At 35.5% G+C, this 24147-nt stretch overlaps 1 protein-coding gene across 4 annotated transcripts in view; it reads right to left on the minus strand.

Annotated features, from left to right (window-relative positions):
* LOC120534138 (voltage-dependent calcium channel subunit alpha-2/delta-1) overlaps positions 1–24147 on the minus strand; it is a 690895-nt gene that overhangs the window by 387371 nt on the left and 279377 nt on the right. For all 4 annotated transcript variants that reach the window (XM_039761461.1, XM_039761460.1, XM_039761459.1 and 1 more), the window contains exon 4: positions 5044–5103. In XM_039761461.1, coding sequence (XP_039617395.1) covers positions 5044–5103 — 60 coding nt within the window. The remainder of the gene's footprint in view (positions 1–5043; positions 5104–24147) is intronic.

The raw sequence follows: 24147 nt of genomic DNA on the forward strand, positions 1-24147 counted from the left end.
CAAGCCCAAAAACTACCAATTCCAAAGTGCTTAAATGCAAATTCAATTGTTAATATAAAATCCTAGAAAAGCATAAGTGTAAAGCAGTCAGAAAACCTATTAATATAGTACACCCTACTGTAAGATTTAGTTAAGCTTGTCAGGCATTGTACATAATTGCTAATGAAAGTATTGAATGTCTACACTGTTAAAACTAGTACAGTATATGCGGCTATCTGATACCATATTATTGAAGAAAATTCAACTCTGAAAGCTGGTAGTGGACAGCAGTGTTAAAATGTCATTGAACACTGTGTGCCTGACTTAGCAAGGGTCTTGTCATCCAAGAAACATACAACTTCATACTTCATAGTGCATTGCTGTAGTGAGCACTATCCTAAATGGCTTGCATAGTGCCATTGCTCACATCTCTTTTTTTTTTTTAACATTGGCAGGTGAAAATGATTTGCTCATGCAGCCAGTCACAGGTTGAATCGCCAAACTTGTCTTAGTCACTTGTTTCTCGTTCCCACTCTAGTTTTAAAATAATTTTATAACTGCATCAAATTTCTTCTTTTTTTTTAATTCAGGAGGTTGAAAATATGTATGTAGTTTATGACATGCACATAAGATTATTTTATTGTATCCTTTTATAAAATTCACATCTTTGAGTGTCTAATATATTTAAGTAGTTTGATGTTTTATTTTTATAACAGAGAACCAATAATTCACATGTCAGGACACAGAAGTTCAAGAATAAACCGGACCTACACCCACTTTACCACACCTTTCACCTTTTGCATCAAAGTTCATTGGATGATGTCCCATCATTTAGCTACTTAATTGTTCCTGTTAACTATTACAAATGACAAATTGGGCACTGTAAAAAAAATCTGATAATCCTTTCATTCATCCATCCATTATCCAACTTGCTATATCCTAACTACAGGGTCACGGGAGTCTGCTGGAGCCAATCCCAGCCAACACAGGCAGACAAACACACACACCAAGCACATACTAGGGACAATTTAGGATCGCCAATGCACCTAACCGGCATGTCTTTGGACTGTGGGAGGAAACCGGAGTACCCGGAGGAAACCCATGCAGACACGGGGAGAACGTGCAAACTCCACGCAGGGAGGACCCGGGAAGCAAACCTTTCATATTTGATTTAATATTTATACAGCATAGCAGTATAGTTAGGGCTGCTACCTCATATATGCAGAATCATGGATTTGAATCATTTACCTGCTCATAGTCTTTTCTTCCACACCCAAAAGACAGGCATAATAAATTATATGTCTGTTCTAAATTGCTCCTGAGTGTTTTTGTAAAGGAGTGACATTTCATCCAAGGTTAGTTACTGTCTTCTGGCCAATGCTACCAGCATATGTTCCAGGCCCTGTGATCCTGAAGTGGGATAATTGGGTTTGAAAGTATCTTGTGTAGTGACCTTGTGTAAATATGGAGTTTTTTGTTGTATAAGTAGACAGAGTTTATTGAGAATCTTTTCAATCTGCACACTAGAGTGTAGTATAAAATCATTTATTTACTTTTTTTACACATTTCTGTATCTCTTCATTCGATTACATTTTTTGTGTGATTTTACAATTTTAGAAACACTTTGTAAACCTTTGGTTTAGGTACTGTAAAAATACATCCATCCATCCATTATCCAACCTGCTATATCCTAACTACAGGGTCACGGGGGTCTGCTGGAGCCAACCCCAGCCAACACAGGGCACAAGGTAGGAAACAAACCCCAGGCAGGGGGTACTACTATGACACAAGTCCATAACATGCACCTCTTTGGATCTTACAAAGCATCAGTAAAGTGTTTATTTATCTCTGCAATGTGATCTACTGTTTAATAAAACTTAACCTTGGAGTGGACTGAGGTGGCTTAACTAAGACACATTTCTCTTGATATTACATATTTAGTATAAGACCTATGAATCCTTCATATGATCAAGTAATTTTACCATCACGTCAATATGCCACACTACACAGAGAGGAATAACCTATCTACTGATGCTTTTATAAGCGTTATAAAGACCAAAAGAAGCCATTGTTAAGGTCTTCTTATAGTATTAGTAACAGATGCATTTTTGCAGTGCCTAAACTAAAGTTTTACCAAACACTCCCACCAGAAAAACATTTGGATATTTCAAAAGCTAGATGTTTCATATGCTAATAAACATCAAATGTACTAAATAGAAAAACTCAAATACAAATAACAATACAGTTTCCATAACCATATCATTGGCATGAACACATATAAATGTTCATCAGATTTAAATCTCCTTTACAAAATAAAGCCATAACTCTATTGTTAGGCTTTAAGAATAATGATGGGAATTAGGATTTGACATTTTGATAATACATAAGATGATAATTACAGTGTTTCTATCAACTTGAAAACAATGTCATCAAAATTATTGTGCAATGTAGGCGACTGCTTGGATTGGTAGATGCTTTACTGTAAAATATATTTTGGTGAGTGCATTTCTTAATATTGTTATTTTCAGGCTGTCATTTGTCCCTGCAGTTAGTAATATTAAAAAGATGTAAAATAATGGCAGTATTGCCTTCACATGACCTGGAATTAATTTAATGGAAACAGCAAAGGTAGCACAGTGGTTAATGCTACCACTTCAAAGCTCCAGAGTCCTAGGTTTAATTCACAGCCTGGTCAATGCCTGCAATGAGTTTGTAATTTCTTTCTGTGTCTCTGTGGAATTCAAGTTTTCATTCATTATTTCAAAGGCATGCAAATTAGATTACATAGAGGCTTTTGATTAGCTCACAATGAATAAATGTAGCTGTGTGTAAAATGGACTAGGATCCTGTCCAGGACTGACTCCCTTCTTGTATACTGTTCTACTTGGATAGTGATCCAGAAACAGATTATCAAGTTCCAATAAATTAATGAATGGGCTAATCAGTTTTAGGTATAATTGCCTTTCCCTTGTGTCTATTAGGCCATGACTGCAATGGACATAGCATAGTATATACATGTGCAAGGTTTCTTTACCTGCTCCTCTTAAACTTAATTTTTATTAATTATTGATTATCATAATTAAAATAAACCCATCACTTATTTATTTGTCTCTGCTGCTATAATTCTTCTTGTTAATTGAGCAACATCTTGGTTCATGTCTAGTTTGGCACTCACACAAACCTTCTTTCCAAAATTCAGATCTTCGTAGTAGTAGTAACCCCCTTGGACATGTCTAAGGTTCTGAAGGTCCTCTTTTCTTCGTTTCCCTCTACTTTCAGCTCATAACTGTTCTTGAGGTATAAGTGTTGTTGCTCTATTCTTCCATCTTTCTTCTCATCTCCTACTGTATATATTTTCTCTCACTCCTTTTCTCCAATTTTTAAGCTAATAGCACTTTGTACATTGCTCTATGTAAGTGAACATACAAGTTCTCATCAATATTCTCAGTTTGATAGTATAACGTTCCTCTCATGTCATGGAAATCTGCTTCCATAAACATCAACTTATCTTTTAAAAGCACAAACTTACAATACATTCAATTTAAAAATGTACCTTTCTTAAAAATGTATCCTTTTTTATATTCTCCCCCTCTCATTTGAATTGGTGTTTCTTCAGATTCCAGCCACCATTTCTTTATAACGAACAGCATAGACATTTTTCTTCATATGCTCATAAGTTCTGGGACTTTTCCTGATATTTGCATTTTGGTTGGCACTCTGGCCATCTCTTTGTGATTTTAAAAAATATTTCAGCCTTTATCATAAATATTTATTGTACTGGATGTAAAAGTGGCTATTTTTTGGTTGCTGTAAAATCAGCATTTCAACATTTGCTTAGTTTCTTTCTCATGTGCCCTTTTGAAAACTTCTTTCTCTAACTTATCTTTTTATTGTTATTTTTTATTTTTCATAGTGCAGCCAATGGATCATTTGACACCAACATTGGAAAGTGCCAATCTGTTGAACTGATGTGGAGATGGATGGCTGGTGGTTGCCATGATCTTGATTCTTAATTTTCTGATTGTCCTCTTTGTAGTGTTCATGCTGTAAGACAAGATGTGTGTTTTGCACATCTGTCCCTGGATTATTGTGGCATTTCTATATCTGAGACTCCTGGTGACCTCCTTCACAGGATTTGTTTGGGATGAGTTGGGTTAACCTAAAGTTGGTGGATGAGCAGCACTAGGTTTTTTGGTCTTAGGTTTTACATTGTTCAAAAACTGTTTGTGTTTGTTTTGTTCTCTCTGGTTGCTTGACTTCAATAACAATTAGAATTAAAAACTATTTGTTTTTATTTATACATTATATTGAATTGGTAAAATACTTATGCATATAATCTGTAGAACTTAGTCATGCCACCTACCAGGTTTCAGTCTGCTTTCAGGTGAAGCTGGCATTTTAAAAAATACAACAACAAATGAATATCAAATTAACTCTATATCCGCACTTGTCAAGCTGAAGGTTTCTACAATCTCATTTTTCAGAGCAAAACCTATAATGTACAGTATATGCTATGGATAGGTCCTTGACTGGCAGATCTTACAATAAGACGCGGTTGATTTTCTGTCAGAAGAAAGTTTGATGCCTCAGTCACAGGCTGAAATACAATTACAATAATGAGGTTCTTATTTTTTCTACCAGACATAAAGAAAAGGGCTTGCTAATTAACACTTCTTCCTAGGTATTTCCTTTTATGATGTTTTTCATATAGTTCTCTACTGTATGTGCAATTTAAAATTTACATTAATTACAATTACTAATTAACAGAACATGTTTGCACCCATTGGTCCATTTTCAAAGCCTGTATAATCAGTGTTTTATGATTATCATTTATGAAAGTGCTGTGCTGAGAGAAATCATTAGCCTTAGCCTCAGTGTATTTAGGGATAATGAAATTAACAAAACAAACAAGCAAACAAAATAAAAAAAAACTTCTTAAAATTATCTACAAATCATAAATCAGTTATAAAACATTATGCATTTTACTCAGTTTAAGTAAACTTAATGTTGAGTGATACAAAGTAGAGCACAAGCATATTAGATTAAACATTTTCAAATACTTACTGCAAATTCATTTTTCCACTGATGATCCATTTGAAATTTTTCTGCTTCTGTTGCAAGAGTCTGAAAAAAAAGAACAAAATATATTATGTTTCTTTTCAAAAGTGATGGCCACATGTTCATTGTGTGTGTTTTGCATGACTTCTGGAAGCAAGATTTCCTTCCAGGAAGTTAATGCAGGTCCGAACAGTTGCTCCATTTTCCCGATGAAGCAGTGAAAAAGCAAACCACCATAGCCAATTAAGGCAAAGCAGCACTTCTTTAATCCGAAGCTCTATTCAGGCTTTTATCTGGGGAGGGAGTCAGTCATACACAATTTATAACAGGCTTACTCGCTTGAGCCCTGTTTTACATAATAATGATAATATTGTTCTCTGCCTCTAATATGGGAAAGTAACACTGTATTGATGCCACATAATATTTTAGTTAGAAATTAAAATGGGTTTCAGTGCAGGCCCCAATAGACTTTAATTAAGCCTTATCAGTTTTAGGGAAAATTTATTCAGAGCATTTTAAAAATTAAAAAAAAAGATTAAATCTTGTGCTCCTATATCTCCTTTCTTGGCCATGTGTGATGACTACAGATATATATACTTAATTAAACTGACACAATATGGTGTAAAAAATTACATTTAATAACTCTAGAAAATGTTTTGACATGACATATTTAGTACAGTGTACCCTAAATTATGCACTACACTTGAAGAATATTTTTATATTGCATTATTTTTACATTATATATTTTATATGTCTCTATTTTATATTTCATTACAGTAACTCCTAGTGATTCACAAAGAATATTTGAAAATGTTGCAATGTTTGTATACATTTTCTGTAAGAACACAAAATATTTGCCACCAAACACTTTGCAGCAAAACCTTTCCTAAGAAACATTTTAGAATAGTCAATACAATTCAAAAATTATGAATTTATTTAGGCAAGATAACCTGATTACAAAAAGTAAATGGGTCTGCTTAACTGGAGCATTCAGAAACAGCCCTTAGCAAATCGTAAAAGCCAGTCTTATTAGAGTGGTCCTCTAAGAACAGGATGGTTGACTGGTTCTTAGATCTCAGCTTGGCATACCGACTTACAGTATATAACAAATATTGTATAACAAATCTCTCAAATCCATTTAAATGCCATACATGACATTAAGAAACCCTTGGGCCTTACAGCCCTTTTTATATATAAAAAAAATGTAAACTATTAAATTATACTTGGCCATTTTTAATTCACATATACTGTATTTTTGATTGGATTTTGGGAAGAAAAACACTTCATGCAAGAACTACTGAAAATTCATAATATTTTGTTCTATTCTATGTACATTGTCCTTTTCTGGGGCCTATCCCCTGTTTATCTTTACAGACTTGATAAAAGTATAAAGGTGCCATATTTTGTGAAATATTCAAGTTGCTGCCTTTTTAATAAATGTTATTTTTTTCTTTATTCAAGCAGTACAGTACACCTCTAAGCCAGTGTGAAAAGGGCAGCCTGAGCAATTCTGAGAAAAAAATAGGCAGTGAGCTAACAGCTTTGCATGGGACATCAGTTTACTGCTGGGCACTCACACACATGCCCGCTAAGTCATAGCAAGAAAGTTTAGAAAAGTCTGAAACTGACCCAGTGAAAGCGAGTGTGGGTGTTTGTGAGTGTTCTGTTCAGGTTTTCTTTTCAGGTATGGTTTGCAGGGATAAGTATCCTATGCTCACAACCCTGCACTAAATAAGCCGATTAGAAAATGGAAAGATGAAAAGTTGCATGGATGGGCATCTTGTGGATAAGGGAGGAAAACAGAGTATCTGGAATACCCTACTAAAGCTTATTAAAATGTTCTAAAGCTACACACACACACTGTTAATTAAGTTTAAGGACACAGAACTGCAAGGTAAAAACACTACCTAATGAGCCATAGTACTTTTGAAAAATAAGTAAAATAAAATACTAGGGCAGCATGGTGGCGCAGTGGTAGCACTGCAGTTAGGAGACCTGAGTTCACCGAGTTTGCATGTTCTCTTTCCGGGTACTCTCACAGTCCAAAAACATGCAGATTAGTTGCATTGGTGATTCTAAATTGTCCCTAGTGTGTGCTTGGTGTGTGGGTGTGTGTTTGCCCTGTGGTGGGCTGGTGCCCTGCCCGGGGTTTGTTTCCTGCCTTGTGCTCCGTGTTGGCAGGGATTGGCTCCAGCAGACCCCCATGATGCTGTAGTTAGGATGTAGCGGGTTGGATAAAGGATGGATGGATGGATAAAATACTAAGTTAAATTACATAGCATTCTCAGAATTGAGTAACAGAATTCAAGGTTAATTGTGGCTGAAAACTATCCTAGTCATCTTCATTCCCAAGTATCGCTCATGTCTGACACTGTCTCATGTAATTCTCTCTCTGTCATGTGAGCTTTAGTTACCCATTTACAATCTACCAAAATAATAAATAAATAAATAATATTTAATATAATAATATATATTAAAAGTTGCCTTATAGAAAAAAAGGACAACAGTGACTGAAATCACTTTTTGAGAAGAAAAAAAAAATAATGCAAAGAAAAACACAAAAGGATGCATTACAAACACAGAAAATTAATCTTCAGTAGTAAATATATTAGAGCGCAACATAGGAACATGATGCTCTGCTCTTCTATATAATATATAATTGTAATGACCAACGGGGTGGCAGTTACAACACACTTATCGAAACCCAAATCTGCCGTTTTATTTCAAACTAACAAAACAACAACTCCAGATACAAGCTAAACTTTGTTGTTGGTTAGGCCACAGGAAATGCCTGCTAAACTCCTTTTCACCTCTTCAACCCAATGAAGGTGTCTTCCATCACATTCTGTTCACATATCATTACTACCACATCATTCTGTCTAATTTCAAGTCTACATTTCTTGTGGCAACTCCACCTCTGATATTCTCCTTAGAACACTGTTTTTCTCTTGTTTCCATACATGTTTAGACTTCTGGAGTTTTCCCTCCATCATTTCACCGTGTTCCTTTCACCTTTACGATTACTCTAATAGATCTATTTTCAAGTCAATTCATTTTTTCACTCTACACACATTTATTGCCACATTATTATCTCTTAAATTTCCATTCTAGCCTTCCTTCTAATTGTTCACATTTCTGCACTAAACAACATTGCTGGTCTCACTACAATTTTTATGTTTATGTTGGAAGCTATTCTCCTGACACAGAGCATTCTACATCACTATTTTCAATTTTACTATTTCCGATAGATTCTCTGCCTAATTTTAAAACCTGAATGAAATGTCAATCCACTGAAGAAAACTCATTCTTTTTGTATTATATTGCTCAAACATAACATTAGCATATTCTTTAACCCACTTGATCCAATTCATGTTTTTGAGTGGGCTGGAGACTATACAACAGCACTAGACCCACACTCATGACAGCTTCCAGTTTCACAGGTGTCAAGCTGGAATCATCAACAATCCAAAAAGGAAGTCTTTGGGATGTGGGAGGAAATCCAGAACATCCATAGAAAAACCTATGCAGACATTGGGAGAATGTGCAAACTCCATATAGAGAACGGGCAGACAAATGCAGGTGAGACTAATGAGCCACCTTTACTTCACTTTAGAATTTTCTTTCTTTAGTTAAAATACTTACTTACTTTGCAATTTTTAAAAGTAACTTTAAAATGTTTAAAAAATCAGAACACATACAATTTGTTTGAGTGCTTGGCAAGGTAGAAAATATTTTGTTTTTAATTAGGTGGGATATTGCAACTGGACCAATTAGATCAATTTGCTGTATATTTTTCTTCATAATGTAATATGTATTTACTTCGATGATCAGCAAGATCTTCATCACATATGAGAAACAGTTATATAAATAAGGTGGTAAGTATTTTCAAAATTAATGCCGATTAATATTGTTAGGTAAATAATTGCAAAAGGTCAATGAGATGTTTTCTTTTTGCTTAAAAACCTTAAGAAAATATCTGAAAGACATTAGGGAGTTTGCCTTGATATTGCTGAATTCATTTGCAGTTTCCTTATAGTTACAACTTTTTTGCCTGTAGCCATTTTGTATGACACAGTCTTATACCATAGCATCACTACTACATACTCTGTAGTTCAAAAATGACAACTCCCATGTGAGCCCTCCAGAACACTCTGTAAAAATCACTCACATAGCAACAGGTACTGTATCCCCTCTTGAGTACTAGGTGGGCAATTGACCATGGCTATCATGATAAGTTGGTAAGTTCAGAAAAATTGTCCATGCAGTAGTCTAATTAATGTTGACGTATAAAACATTAATTTTCACATTTAACAACAATCATTTCATAAATGTGAAAATAACATTTTATCACAGTTAACAAATATGGTGTGAGATATTGTAGAATGTTGGGTAAAAGTAACGCAGACCAGATTAGAATACTGCAATTAGGCCAGCTGAAGTCTTGGCTTATTTTAAAAGACCGCAGACCCCCGAGAATTCAGTTGTTTCAGAATGCTGTCAACTCAACTGAGGATTTTGTATTTCTCTCTTGTCACAAGAGAAAAGATTTTGTTGAGATAGATCTTCTGAAATTGCAAACCATAAAACAGAGATCCAGACAGAAAGCAATTAGTTATTAAGACACAAGATGGCAGCCATCTTTACAATTGCGCTGCAGTTAAATGTTTTTTATTACTGTTCATTTAAATGGATGTGCGTGATTATGTATATAAATGTATAGTTTTTACCTTCTGTCTTATATCTGTAAATCTTTTTAAATACTCTGAGCCTATTTTCAGCTAAGAAAAAGTGTATTTTTTCAACAAAGAGAATGAGAAATAACATTAAAGCAACAATGCTGACATTAAAGCTATATCATCGCACAAAAGGAAACATGAAAGAAAACACACTTGAATACATGACCTAATAGTCATTAAAATGACAATTGCTCAAGTGAAGAGAAATGATAGCACTATCAGTTAAGTCTTGTTTGTAACGATTACTATCCGGCTGACGGCGACACCATCTAAATGCTCCACTGGGAAGTGGACTCAGCTGCTTACTTCTGACAGTCTCTTTCCACTAAAGTGGAGGGTTAGCTGTCAGGTCTGCTTTCTAATCAAAGACAACTGAATAATTTAAAAGAACAAAGACAGTCTTCCATTTTTGCATTTTAATATTTTATTTATGTGAATTATCCCATAGAACAAAAGGGAAATTTAACTGCAGCTAAGGGCAAACAGACGTAAAATATAAAAAAAACAATCCTAGGACACCAGCAATAGATATATCTTAAAAGTATAGTTTTCGTATACAAATGATAGTATTTAGAATATTCTGTTACAGGATCAGAATTTTATGTTGATAGCAATGAAAGTTCTTTCAGCTATTCTTTCATGTCCGATTCCAAAATTATCTACTTGAAAATCTACTTGCTTGGGCTGTATCTCATCAGCAGCTAGGTTTGGTATGGCTGATCTGAGACCAGCTATATTTTTAGCCATTGACGTGAGAGCTGAGTGACCCCTGAGCAGCTGCTGGTGATAACATACTGCTGAAACTAGCACCTGTGGGTAGAGGGGGTGGCAGCTCTCTAAGCTCTCGACGCACCATTCCAGGCTAATGCTAACCTCTCTTCTCCTTCTGTAGTCATTCTGTTATAGTAGAGTGTACAGTAGTAAGCACTAAAAATAAACACACTTTCATCTGTTTGGATTTACTTTATAGAATTCTCTCAGCTGAAATAATTAATGCCTAATGTAAGGAGAAAGAAAATGCAGGCTCGAAAAAAAGAAAGTGAGCAGTTCATGTCAATAGACTAATGGAAATATATTTCATGGTAAGCAACTGCTGAGTCACATTAAGAAAGGCAAACCACTTTATGTTATGCTTCACTTCATTATCTCTCTTCTCATATTTCATAACACTAAATAAGCCATGAGATTCGTAAACCTCCTTTTATTTTCCAAAATCAGTTTTTCATTAAAGCCTAGCTTTCTCTGAAATACATCCAGTTTGTGTGTGATGTTCCAAATCTACTCTCTGAGTCACTCAAAGCATGGTGGTTCTACAATTCACAAATTACACATGAGTTTCATGTCACCTACAGTATATGTAAGACAGTACTATGGCCTGACATCAAGTAAGCAGTCTACAATCCCATCATTGAGTTTCGACCATTATAACGGGAAGACTGGAAGGTGTGATATTGAACTCAGGAAACATATTGTAGCATAGTTGTCTTTTTCCTTCATGTTTAGAAGCCACACACCCAAAAATACAGTGGCCTGACTCTTTTCACCAGCATGTCCAGTAATGGTTTCCTGAACAAGTGCAAAACAAGATAAAGACTATGGAGGGAGAAGGGACAGATTTACAGTGAGGAAGAAAAATAGCCAGCATGCTATAGCAAATTCCGTCGGCAGACACATATTGATAAAAATTAAACTTTGAAACAATGGTGATGAGAACAGGCCATTCAGCCCAACAACCTGATCCATCCTATTAACCTCGACTTCAGGGATTTTTACTTTTGGAGCTTTATCTTGCTCTCCATATTTTAAAAATTACTTTTTTGTTTTACGCTTAAAGTAGATACATTTACATTTGCAAATAGTCCAGTCAAAACATCCATGTTTGCCATTACCTGTGGTACTGGAGATTTAATATTTTACTTTCAAGTAATTTCTCTAATTTCTTAGAATGCATTTCTTTCTATTAATGTATTGTACAATAAAGTAAAGAGGCAGAGTGTATTCTACTGTACTATAAAAGACTTAACAATTTGTGTTTTAATTATCTGGAAAATGATAAAAGTGTACAAACTGATAGCCAGTCTTTAACCATTTATTTGTTTATATTTATTTATTTTTTTAGTATTGTCAACTATTTTATGATGAACATTTATTGGCTCAAATGATGTAATTCCAGCTACTTCACTGCTGGATATATTTTGTTGTTTTAGGTTCATTGTTAATTGGCAGTCTTTTAAGAGAAAACAAGACAATTAAAGTATGTGACTCTTAACAAACAAGTAAACTCAAAGGTAGGGAAAAAGAAGGAATTAACTTGTGCAGTGAAAGGTATGGCTATCAACAGAGCTGTACCGATCATGCATGAGATTGCAGAAGAGCTGACATAAGCCATCTAAACATCTCTGATGATTGTCATAACTTTAAATTGACAAGATAATTCCTTCTTTTTCCCTGCACTTCAGTTCTTATGTTTGTTGAGATTAAGCCATCTAATCAAATGGTGGCTTATTCAATTATGTCAAATAATTAACAACACATATTTGTTTCTATTTAAGTAGTTCGTAGGAATAAAAATCAGCACGATTACACAATGATTACCACTGTTGCCTTACAGTTCCACCATCCTGGGTTCAACCCCACACCCAGTTCCTATACATTGTGGGATATGGCCGGCCATTCATCCCGGCCAATACCCCCAGGCCGCCGGATGGAGCCCTCCCTGCAACATGGAGATGCCCCGAATTCCAGCAGGGCCTCATGGACATTGGAGTTTTAATGCACAGCCCTGCTGGATACCATGGGGGCTGCCAGGGGTCGCTACAGGGAGGCCCAGGGACTGTTATTTGCCCTATAACCCAGAAGTACGTCTTAGTCACAGCGACAGAGGAAATGACGTACTTCCGGGATGAAGAAAAGGAGTTTTCACCTGACCCAGAAGTGTTAAGAATCACATGGACTGAGGGATCAGAAGCACTTCCGGGTCAAGGACTATAAAACTGACTGTGGGAGATCCCAGGGTTGAGCTGAGTTGGGTGGCAGGGGACAACGCGTCTGGGAGAGTGGAGGATTGTTTATTATTGTATTGTGGATTATTATTTTTTATGAGTATAGTGGAGTGGAGGGTGCTTTGTGCACTTTATTATTGTAATAAAACCAATTATTGGACTTTTACCTGGTGTCTGGCGTCTGGTCTGAGGGTTCAAGGGGACGACAGCGTCCCCTATCTGTCACAACATATTATCCCTATGTCTACCTGATTTTTATTGTCAAGGATAATGTAGGAGTTTATTTACAACATTTCAAAGATATGAGTGTTAAGTTAAACGGCAACTTTAACTTTTCATACATATGAGTATGTTTATGAGTGGGCCTTATGATTGTTGGTTCCTGCCTTCTTGACCTTGCTACTGAGGTACATTTTGGCCTTCTGTGATCCTGCAATAGTTTAAGACAGGTTTGTGAATAATATGTTTTAATAATAAGTAGCCACCATAGACCCCAATGGCCAGAACTAAATACCATCATTCTAGAATGAGCTACTTAACTGATTATTTAATCAGGATAAGAATTAGAACATAGTAGGGCAAACACCACCACTCGACCAATTTTGAGTGGTCAACCAAACGAACACACTCACATTTCAGATTTGTAGGCGCACCAGAGTACCTGGAGTAAAAACCCAAGCAGACACTGAAATAATGTTCAGATTCCTCACAAATAGTTCAAGATTTGAACCTGGTCTCTTGGAGATGAGAGTAACCATTCTTAGCTGCTGTACCCTACTCTTGTACTAGATGCAACAACTGAAAGCCAAAAAGTTCTTCTTTTCAAATTTAAAAGTATATGTTGATGAGAAAATAAACAAGACAGATTCCTAAATTATTTTTCCAAATAAAATTGTTTGTGTCCAAAAGTGTTTTTTTTTTTTTAGTTCAAGTCCCTTTTAAATGTCACTGAGTATGAATTTTAACTTATAGCCCAGTGTTCTGAGAATTGAAATGCTTCTGTGGATTTATAATTAAGTTTAAGGAATCATTTTTAGAATGGTTAATGTCTTGTAAATTGTTCTCTTTCAGTATACTAGTATAAAAAAATATCTTCAAAAGGTTGCTCACTTCAAGATTCCAACATGTATTATTGAAGTAGACAGTTTTCGATATATAGCGGCACATGTCACAAGATATCGTTTTCTAAAACTCATGGTATGTGATAGGGAGGAAAGCATGAAAAGAAAACATTTTCCTCAGTTCATTCAGGAGGTAATAATAACTACACTTTAGACATGTTTAAGATCTCCCAACACTTGTCAAACAATAAGACACCTTGCAATTTCATTAATCGTCTTTTCTTGACATTCTCTCCCCTAACCAACAAGGCTTCAATTTGCAGCTGGTGAGCCCATTTTCAATTGTTTAATGTCAAAGCATGTCAATCATATGTGGTAAGGTGGTGGCACAGCCTACAACGTCCGAGAGCTGAAAGTCAGAAAGTCAAGGTGCCTGCAGTGCATTGTTAAAGCCTTGACACCATTAGAAAAAGACATATTATGTACTGTATTTGTTATTAAAGTTCTTATAAATCAATGATAATACACTTTTCTCACAGCACAAATTCTTGTTAGAACATTTATTGATGTGGTTTAAGATATGTTAATGGTTTTAAATTTTAAACTGTTTTTCCTGAAGTACTGGTATTTTAAATTACTAATAATGATAACAATTGTGAAAAAGAAAACTGTATTCTACAGAGTGCTTTGCTCTTCTATATATTATGTGGACTGTCAATGCCTTCTTTAGGCAGAACTACTGTAAAAATACCTACATTTGCATTCCCTGAAAAGGCATAAAACTATAAGAAATGTGGACTTCACTAAGGAGCAGTATTAGCTAAGAGTTCTATTATCTAAGATCATACAGTTAGAATTCATTCTACTGTAGGTATCCAAGGCTATTAAAACAGTATGCCTATAATATGTGGGCATGGAAAACAGATTTCATGCATTTCCACTTAGGAAAATCAAACCGATTGAAATGTGGAATGTAGCTGGTAAAACTGCCAGTGTAAATGATGTAAACTAATAATTTTGTTACTTTCTGAATGGTACAACATGGAAATAACTTTTTAACATGGTTTATGCAAAAGTAATAAAACTGCAACGCTCCCTAACCTGAAGATTAGTTATAAGTGTAATTTTAAAGATATAATTGTATTTATTAATTCTTCTTGTTAAAAGATCCACAGAAGGATACTTTTGCACACTGTATCTCTAAGAAAACCTGTTTTGGTTGTGTTAATCTATCAGATCTGTATTGTTATTCTGTATTCAATGAAGATAAAAGGTAGGCTGGTGTGGGTTTCCATGACAACCATTCCAGTATTGACATGCTAAAGGTTAGTAGTTGTTATTAAATTCTTCCTCTTGCCAACAAAGAAGTGGAATTTACACTCGTAACAGGAGTGAAGGCTGTACTAACTGATATTATAGTTTTACCTTTCAACCCTTATATACTGTAGGAAATGCCTATTAGTTTTTTTCAGTAACAGGAAATTTTTAAACCTTATTTAACTGTAGTTTAAAAGGTCACAAACAGATTTATGATACAATTTTTCAAAAAGACTATTTAAAATTTACAATACAAATATAGAAGTGACAGTACCTCAGGCTTCTGCAGTATAAACACAGCAACAGAGTAAATGTAACAATTCCTATTAACCCATAATACATACTTTTGGGATTGAAGGGAAAAACCAATGTACTTATGCAAAAAAAAACAAAACATGCAGGCATGGGAAAAATATGCAAACTATAGGCTAATACCACCTGGGCAAGTTATTCAAACGCACAACCCTGAGTCTGTGAGGCAGGACCACTAACCAGTGCATTACCTTACTTACAACAGAACTGTGCTGTGTAAACTGATGTGGTTTTTCATGCTGGGGATGGTGTTTCCTAAATATATAATACTAGCTGTGTAAGTCCGTGCTGTAAAAAGAACAGGGTCGTAGAAACTATTGAAATCGTCAGAAAAAAAAATGAAATGTCGAGATGTCAGGTAATTATTAAAAAGTTTCTTCAAAGGTTTCGTTTTGCCAGCGTGCTCGTCTCGCTTGTGTATTAGCAGTGGGAGGAAAAGTAAAAGGGATACCATTTTGCCAATGTGCTTGCCTCGCTTTTGTATTAGCCACTAAGCAAATGACTCTTTCTTCGGTGATTTTGCTTTGCCGACGTGCTGGCCTCGTTTGCATATCCTCGAAGGTGGAGTCTTTACCCTGACTCCACCTCTCACTTCCGAGCCGGACAGACACACACACTGCCATGTATAGACGTTTATATATAACATTCTTGACAAACACATCTTCAGTTGTAACTGCTCAGCCTTCCAAACAGCTCTCTAGGGATTTCTGGTGTAAAGTGAAGTTTTACACATGACTCTCCTGTTGCCATGGTCCACTGATGAATGTACGGGGCTTTACACCTTAATGTTAGTCCTCAGCTGCTGATGTATAAAATCATACCACTTGTAAAGTGACTCGGAATGCTGTTTACTATAGAATAATGCTATGTAAAAAAAAATCATTTTTACTGAAAAAGCTGCAGAAGGCAACTTTTTAAAGATCTGCATGTTATTAAAACCTAAATTCTTTAGTAGAACTATAAAACAAAACTATTTTTTTTTTTACCAAAATACTTTGCATCATACTGATAATAATTTGAATCTGGGCTAGGTAGGAAATATATGTATGATAAGGTAATTTGCATTTTAATTCTTCAATATTATTTCTTCAGTATTTGCTTTTATCTAACCTTGGTTTTTACAGCACTAAGTGCACAGATGCTATATAATATGCATAAATCACCAATAACACATACACCGGAGCATGATTTTTAGGTGATACGCTTTATGATGCTGCCGATAAATTAAACCCTTAGACTAATGTTACATCAGACACTGAAGCAAAAGAGCCATGAAAGGCTGCTTTTCCACTTTCATGTTAATAAAAATATTTTGACTGTCTGTACATATAAAACCTATGAATTGTGTGAATGATCTCATTTTTATTAAAGCCATTATCTCTCATTCACTATCTGGTGTAACCGCATCTTAAATGTCCACAGCACAAATTGAATGGTTGGCAAAACAACAAAAAAGTACTTTTCCATGCTAAGTGAATCAAAATGATTTTGTGGCTTACACAGAGTAAAGTTAGAAACTACTGTTAAATTCTTGCTATTAAACTACTCTGAATAATTCCAGCTGACCTTCACTTTAAATAGCCATACTTTCATTTAATTATGAAGAAATGTAAGAAACTATGTATAATCTTCTATATAAAAGCGGTAGGGTGTCCTTCCGTCTCGTGAGTGCTACGCAGGCGCGGAGTTTCACACACACACCGTCCATTTTGCAATGCACGATGGGATTTGTAGTTTCGTTTTTCCAGGTAAAAGATGATTTTCTACTCCAGACTGTGCGATATCTTCTTCTTCTTTCTTACTATATAAAAACGGTCGGGATTGTCCTTCCGTCCCGTGAGTGGAAAGCGTAGCGGTATTTCGCTTATCACAGACTTACTACTTGCAGCTTGCGGTACAAAGCGACATGATGTGAGCAGAGTTCTGGTGCTCCCATCGTTCCCTTGCTTTTGTGCGCGATGCGCTGGAAAAATAGACAAAATCATGTCTCTGGAAATAATTAATGTTGATGGAGTACAAATGCCTCACCGCGTAGTAAATATCAGGGGGGTTCAAAAGGGTGACCTCAATATAGAAAAAAAGTTTAAATTTCATCACAAAAATAACAGAAACTATGAGTATTAAAGTAATACATTCAAATTAATGAGTTTGTATAAAATATCAAATTTATCTACATATTGAATTGCCTTAAGAAGTGGTCAACTTAAAAGTCGGCCTTAAAAGGCGGGTCAGCCTAGTATTGCATAATGAGCTTGTGATCAGGACAGTGATTTTGTGCTTTTACTGTATGTAATGTTTTAGTTTAGGTTTATCATGTTTGCAAAAGTTTGTGGTATTCTAGGCTTAAAAATGGAAGTGTCAACCCATCTGTCCATTTTCTAAATCTGCTGTGCTTTACAAAAAGAAACTGAATTAGATTTGAATCCATCTAGCCTTATATGATGATACATATAAACATTCAGGAACACACCTTAGAATGTTATAACTGTCTCTACTGTAGCTTTAAACTACAATTAATTGCATTGCCAGTAACATGTACTCATTGAATGGCTTTATAGTTTCTTCAGTATTGATAACTCTGGATCTTGTAAAATGTTCATTCTACAGAAAAAGTTTCTGTGGTTAAAATCAGGTTAGCATTGATTAAGACAAAAGGGCATGTCCTACTCTGAGAGGCTCAGGAACTTAAACTTGTTTAGTCTTCAGTGGAGAAGGTTGTGTGGAAACCTAATCCATGTTTTCACAATTCTTTGATAGAGCTGATCCACATTTCAATATTCTGGTTTTGACTGGCAGCATTATTGCCTTGACTCAATTTTTGTCTTAGTGTTTTGGCTGTGGTAAAAAAGAAGAATTTTGATGAACAAGTCTTGTTGGACAATGATTACAGTTAAACCTCTCTGCTTTAAAAAAAAGAAACTGAAAACTCTTTTCAAAGGCTTATTTCTGTTTCCAATCAATCTTGAGTCTTTGAGAAAGTGGGTTTTATTATATAATTTTATTCCTGAAAGAAACACACATGCCTGGTTAGCTGATTTAAACATCATAGCAGTTACTCTTAAATACTCATTGCCAGAAGATTACCTAGATTGGTCATTTTGTGGAAAAAACAGGTGATTGGCATGCAAACTTCAGAGCTTCTGGGCCACTTTGTGTTCAAACCTGCACATCTTTGTGGGAGGAAAACCCCAATACTTGGAGAAAAACCCACTCCCACACAGAGAAAGCATGCAGATTCCATATAAGCATAGAATTCAAACTAACATCTTTTCTCAGAAACGTGTTTGAAAAATGTATCCATTGACTGTCAGATCTTCGTTTTCTCAACGTATTCTTGAATTTAACAGCCAGGGCTGGAAATGTATTTGCTGTTATGTTATGCAGTTGAAATACACTATATGGAGAAAATTATTGGGACACACCTCTTAATTATTTAGTTTAGGTGTTTCAATCAGACCAATTGCCACAGGTGTATAAAATCAAGCACCTAGCCATTCAGTCTCCATTTACAAACATTTCTGAAACAAATGGGTCATTCTGAAGAGCTCAGTGGCTTCAAGCATGGTACTGTGCTAGGACACCACCTTTGCAATAAGACAGTTCGTGAAATTTTATCCCTGCTGGATATTCCACGGTCAACTGAAAGTGGTATTATTAGAAAGTGGAAGCGTTTATGAACAACAGTAACTCAGCCATGAAGCCGAAGACCACGAAAAGTCACAGAGACAGGTCAACAACTGCTAAGGAGTTCCAAACTTCACTGGCATTAATATAAGCACAGAAATTGTGTGGCGGGAGCTTCATGGAATGGGTTTCAGTGGCCAAGCAGCTGCATGCAAGCCTCACATCACCAAGTCCAATGCCAAGCGTCACATGGAGTGGTGTAAAGCACAACGCCACTGGACTGTGGAGCAGTGGAAACATGTTCTATGGAGTGACAAATGATGCTTCTCTGTTTGGCAGTCAGATGAGTGAGTCTAGGTTTGGCCGATCCCAGGAGAATGTTACCTCCCTGACTGCATTCTGCCTATTGTGAAGTTTGATGGAGGAAGGATAATCATATGGGGCTGTTTTTCAGGGTTTGGGCTAGGCACCTTACTTCCAGTGAAGGGCAGTTTTACTGCTTCAGCATACTAAGACACTATGAACAACGCTATGCATCCAACCAGTGGAAACTGTTTGGGGAACGCCCTTTTCTATTTCAGCATGACTGTGCCCCATTTCACAAAGTAAGGTCCATAAAGACATGGTTGGATGAGTTCAATATGGAAGAACCTGACTGGCCTGCATAGAGTACTGACCTCAACCCCATCGAACACCTTTGAGATGAACTGGAACAGAGATTGTGAGCCAGGCCTTCTTGTCCAACATCAGTACCTGACCTCATAAATGCTCTACAGATTGAATGGGCACAAATACCCACAGAAACACTCCATAATCTTGTGAAAAGCCTTCCAAGAAAAGTCTAAGCTGTTATAGCTACAAAGGGGGGAGCAACTCCATATTAAAGTCTATTTATTTGAATGCAATGTCATTAAAGCCCCTGTTGGTGTAATGGTCAGGTATCCCAATACATTTGTCCATATGGTATATGTTTTGCAAATCCTGAAACTGTCTGAACTCCTAATTATGAGATAACTTAGTATGCATGCATGGGATACAATATCTTTAAATGCACTGGATATTATTTCAAAATGTCTATGGGAACTATTAAAATAGAGTAAAATTAACTTCAGAACTCTGAAAATAGGCATTGTATTACTCTATTTATTTGTAATATTTGAATAATGTAATTGAGTTTTATTGTAAAAGAAGGCACACTAAAAATGTTGATGCACAACAAGCAGAATAAAAAGTGTTACATAGTTGTTGTTTTAGAGGCTTTCACCATAGTTCTAACAGAAAGAAAATTCACTTAAGAGACCAGAGGCTACGTAGCAGCACAATTGTTAAATAAATAAATAAGATCAAATGATAAAAGGATAAATTTAGATTTTTGCGTTGCATTATGATTTTAATGTGTTTGTTACAATATTCAATGTATTTTATCTACTGTCTACCCATTACCTTGATTATTGCAGAATGACGGGGTACATATTATCCCAGGAGTAGGTGGCAGAAATTATGTCTAGATAGGACACCAATCTATCTCAGAGTAAGAAGAACAAGTACAGTGGAGTCAACTAACCTGGAAGCATGGCTTTGGAACATGAAAGAAAAATGTAAGAAGTATGCAAGAAAATGCAAGATTTACACAGAATTTAGTAAATTAAACTGGTCATGATGGGCCAGCAGTTATGCCAAAATGCATCTTAAAAATACATTCTGAAATACCACTAAAAGGCGTTTGACTAACCATATAACAACAAGCAACATAGGTATTGATATATGTTTGCTTTAATATATTGCAATGATTAAAATCAGTTTTATAATGAACTATCACAGTGTGGTTAAATTTTATTAAAATAAATGATTTTTTTTTTCTTCTAATTATCTGTTTTTATCTTTTATATTAAAATGATGTAAGTCCACTGCAGCTGTTGATTTACTGATCAGACTACTGTACATCCCCAACCTAACCTGCAGTCAGCAATGCTGGATTGTAAGTTAAAGAACTAAAAATGCATATACAAGCAGTGGTTTCTGGGCTCAATCTTTATGATAGGATGAGAAGCTCTGCAGTATGGAAAAACCTCAGAGTGGAACTGCTGCTTCTCCAGATCAAGGGGAGCTAGCTGATATAGTTTGGGTACATAATTACAATGCCCCTTAGGTGTCCCTTATGGCCGACAGACAAGGCACAGCCCACTGAGAGAAAGAACCAGAACACACTGTATTGGTTATATCTCCAAATTACCCTGGGTGTGTTGGGGTATTTTTCAAAAAGCTGTGGAGAATGTTGCTTGGGACAGAGATTTTTTCCGTTGTCCCGGCTCAGTATGTGGCAACTTTAACTCTCACTAGGAAAAGAGGACTCATAAAATGATAATAATGATGATTAAAATGCTAAACATCACTGGAAAGTATGGAGACTACTTTTGCTTTTTGGAATATTTTTTTAAAAAGTAAAAAACACTACAGACTAGCTCATCAAAGTTTCAGTTCTAGGAAAACAGCTTCAAAATAATATACTGTGAGTCAGTAGTTTGAATGTGGAACCTTAAGATGTAAATAAAAATGTGCAATGGAGGCTATCCAAGAATATTTGGTTTATGGGAAATTTGTCATGGCTATCTAGTCATGGAGAAAAAAAGCTGTCACAAACTCACGTTTACTGAGGCCTTTTCCATTTAGCCCAATGCCTCATAAATTATTTATTGTACAGAACCCTGTCAAGGCTGAGATTAAGATGTTCTCTTACTCACAAGAGGCCAATTCATCATTTAACTACATGCATTTCGAAAAAAGAACACATAGTGCAGTGCATGGATGATAAAATTATACACAGTTGAACATATTTTTGAAAAATCCCTTTTGCCTCATAAAAGCAATCCCTTGCACTATGCTAGTAAAACCATGAATGTGCACTCCATACTCAAATATTATGGACTATCACAAAAAGCATGGTGTGGAGTCATTTCTTATTAGTAATATATTGTATGCTATACTGTATATTGTTCAACTCATAAAAATACAATGAGCTATTTCTTTATTTGAACCCAGCTAATTTTTCTCGTTTCAAAAATAATACAACTGCAGCATTCATAAAATACACATTTCATTATAATCCAGAAACAATGTGATTCTGTTTTTCGATAACAGCCACAACACATACACAGCAGAGTTGCTGGCATGTAAGGTTTTCAAATTTGCTTTGGTTTGTAAAAAGTGCACCAATTAACCAAACTTGTCTCTTTAGGATATAGGAATATGCATATCAAAAAATGTACTGAAAATATTTTTTAAGTAAGCAAAGTATTTCAGAGCTACATGGTGGAGCAGCTCCAGGAGACTGGGTTTGATTCCCAGTCTGTGTATTGCCTTTGTGGTATTTCCTTGCTATACTTGTGTTTGAGTACCTTGTTTTTCAACCAACATCCTAAATATATGCAAATAAGGCAGAAACTCTAAACCAGGGGACCCCCTGTTGCTGCAGGTTTTTGTTCCAACCAGCTTCTGTTTTTAATTGAACTCCTGGGCTAATTAAGTGAACCGATATTTCCCAAGTTCTGTGTTTAAGGAACAATATATTAATTAAAAAATTAAGTTTGCTAAAAAATATATATATATATTAAAATGTACCAAGCAGTTATAAGGAATAATGTATTTTTTTCTTTTTAACAGTATTTTCATCTTGATTTTCATTCTAGGCATTTCCAGGTGTTCTAATTGTTTAATTAATCCATTATTTACTAATTAGTGGGTCTGACTCTAAAGTAGCTGCAGCCTTTGATTATTCAGTGTTGTTTGCCTGGGTGTCTGCTCTGCTCGTTTTAAGTTGTCATTATTAAGATACAATGAAGGGGGAAAAACTGCACAGAAAAAAGGCAAAGTAAAATGAAATCAACAAAAGAGAGTTAAGCATTTAAATCTACAGCAAAAGCAGAAATATTTATAAATGTCTTATAAATGTAAAAATCATGCTGCTATGCTTTTTTGAATGTTGAATAAAAGAAAAAAAATAACAGCTAATTAAATGAGATTAATAATGATATATATATATATATATATATATATATATATATATATATATATATATATACAGTATATATATAAATAATATCTATAAGGTGTTGTCACTGATTAGGAATCTGGTTAGAACAAAAACCTGCAGCCACAGAGGGTCCCCAGGACCGACGTTGAGAACCTCTGCTCTAAACTGACCTAATTATAAACCTGTGTATGTGGAAGTGCCCTGGCACAGGGTCATTGTCATGGGCTCCAACCTTTGTCATTCCAAAATAAAATTAAGCAGGACTAGAAAATGAATGATCAAACTGAAATATATTTCATGATGCAGTAGAACAAGATCACTGTTTACAAAAAATGCTCATTTAATGGAAGGTGCAAATGTGAATATAAATTTATTTTCATGTTACACGTTTGCATGTGCATAAAAGATAAGTTTTATATATACAGGCAGTCCCCGGGTTATGTACGAGATAGGGACTGTAGGTTTGTACTTAAGTTGAGTTTGTATGTAAGTCGGAACAGGTACATTATTTTAATAAATGCTATTGTTGACCGACTGTAACCAAGTGATCTGCCAATGAATGATGGAGTTTCACCTCTCTCTGACCTTTTTATTATTTCTACTTTATTTTCAGTGGTGATGATTTTTCTCTTCTTTACTGTATCACCAGCACTTGCATCAGATTTGTGTTTCAGAGACATTCTTGAAGGGTGAAGACAAAGCTCCTTCTCTATGTTCTCACCAGTCACATCTGCGTTTGTTAATAACCTTCTTTGTAAGATGAGGCCGACTACTTGTGTACTGGACCCCATCCCCAGCACACTACTTAAATCCTGCCTTCATACCATAATTCCGACTGCTACAACAATAATAAATTCATCTCTTGACACTGGCTCTGTGCCGCTCACTTTTAAAATCGCTTCTGTAACCACAATGTTAAAAAAGTCTGGTCTCGATGCTGACAATCTGAACAATTTCTGGGCTATTTCCCACTTACCTTTCCTGTCAAAAGCTCTTGAGCATGTTGTAGCCTCCCAGCTCACCAATTA

The sequence above is a fragment of the Polypterus senegalus genome, chromosome 8, assembly GCF_016835505.1.
Source record: "Polypterus senegalus isolate Bchr_013 chromosome 8, ASM1683550v1, whole genome shotgun sequence".
In the NCBI taxonomy this organism is placed as follows: domain Eukaryota; kingdom Metazoa; phylum Chordata; class Cladistia; order Polypteriformes; family Polypteridae; genus Polypterus; species Polypterus senegalus.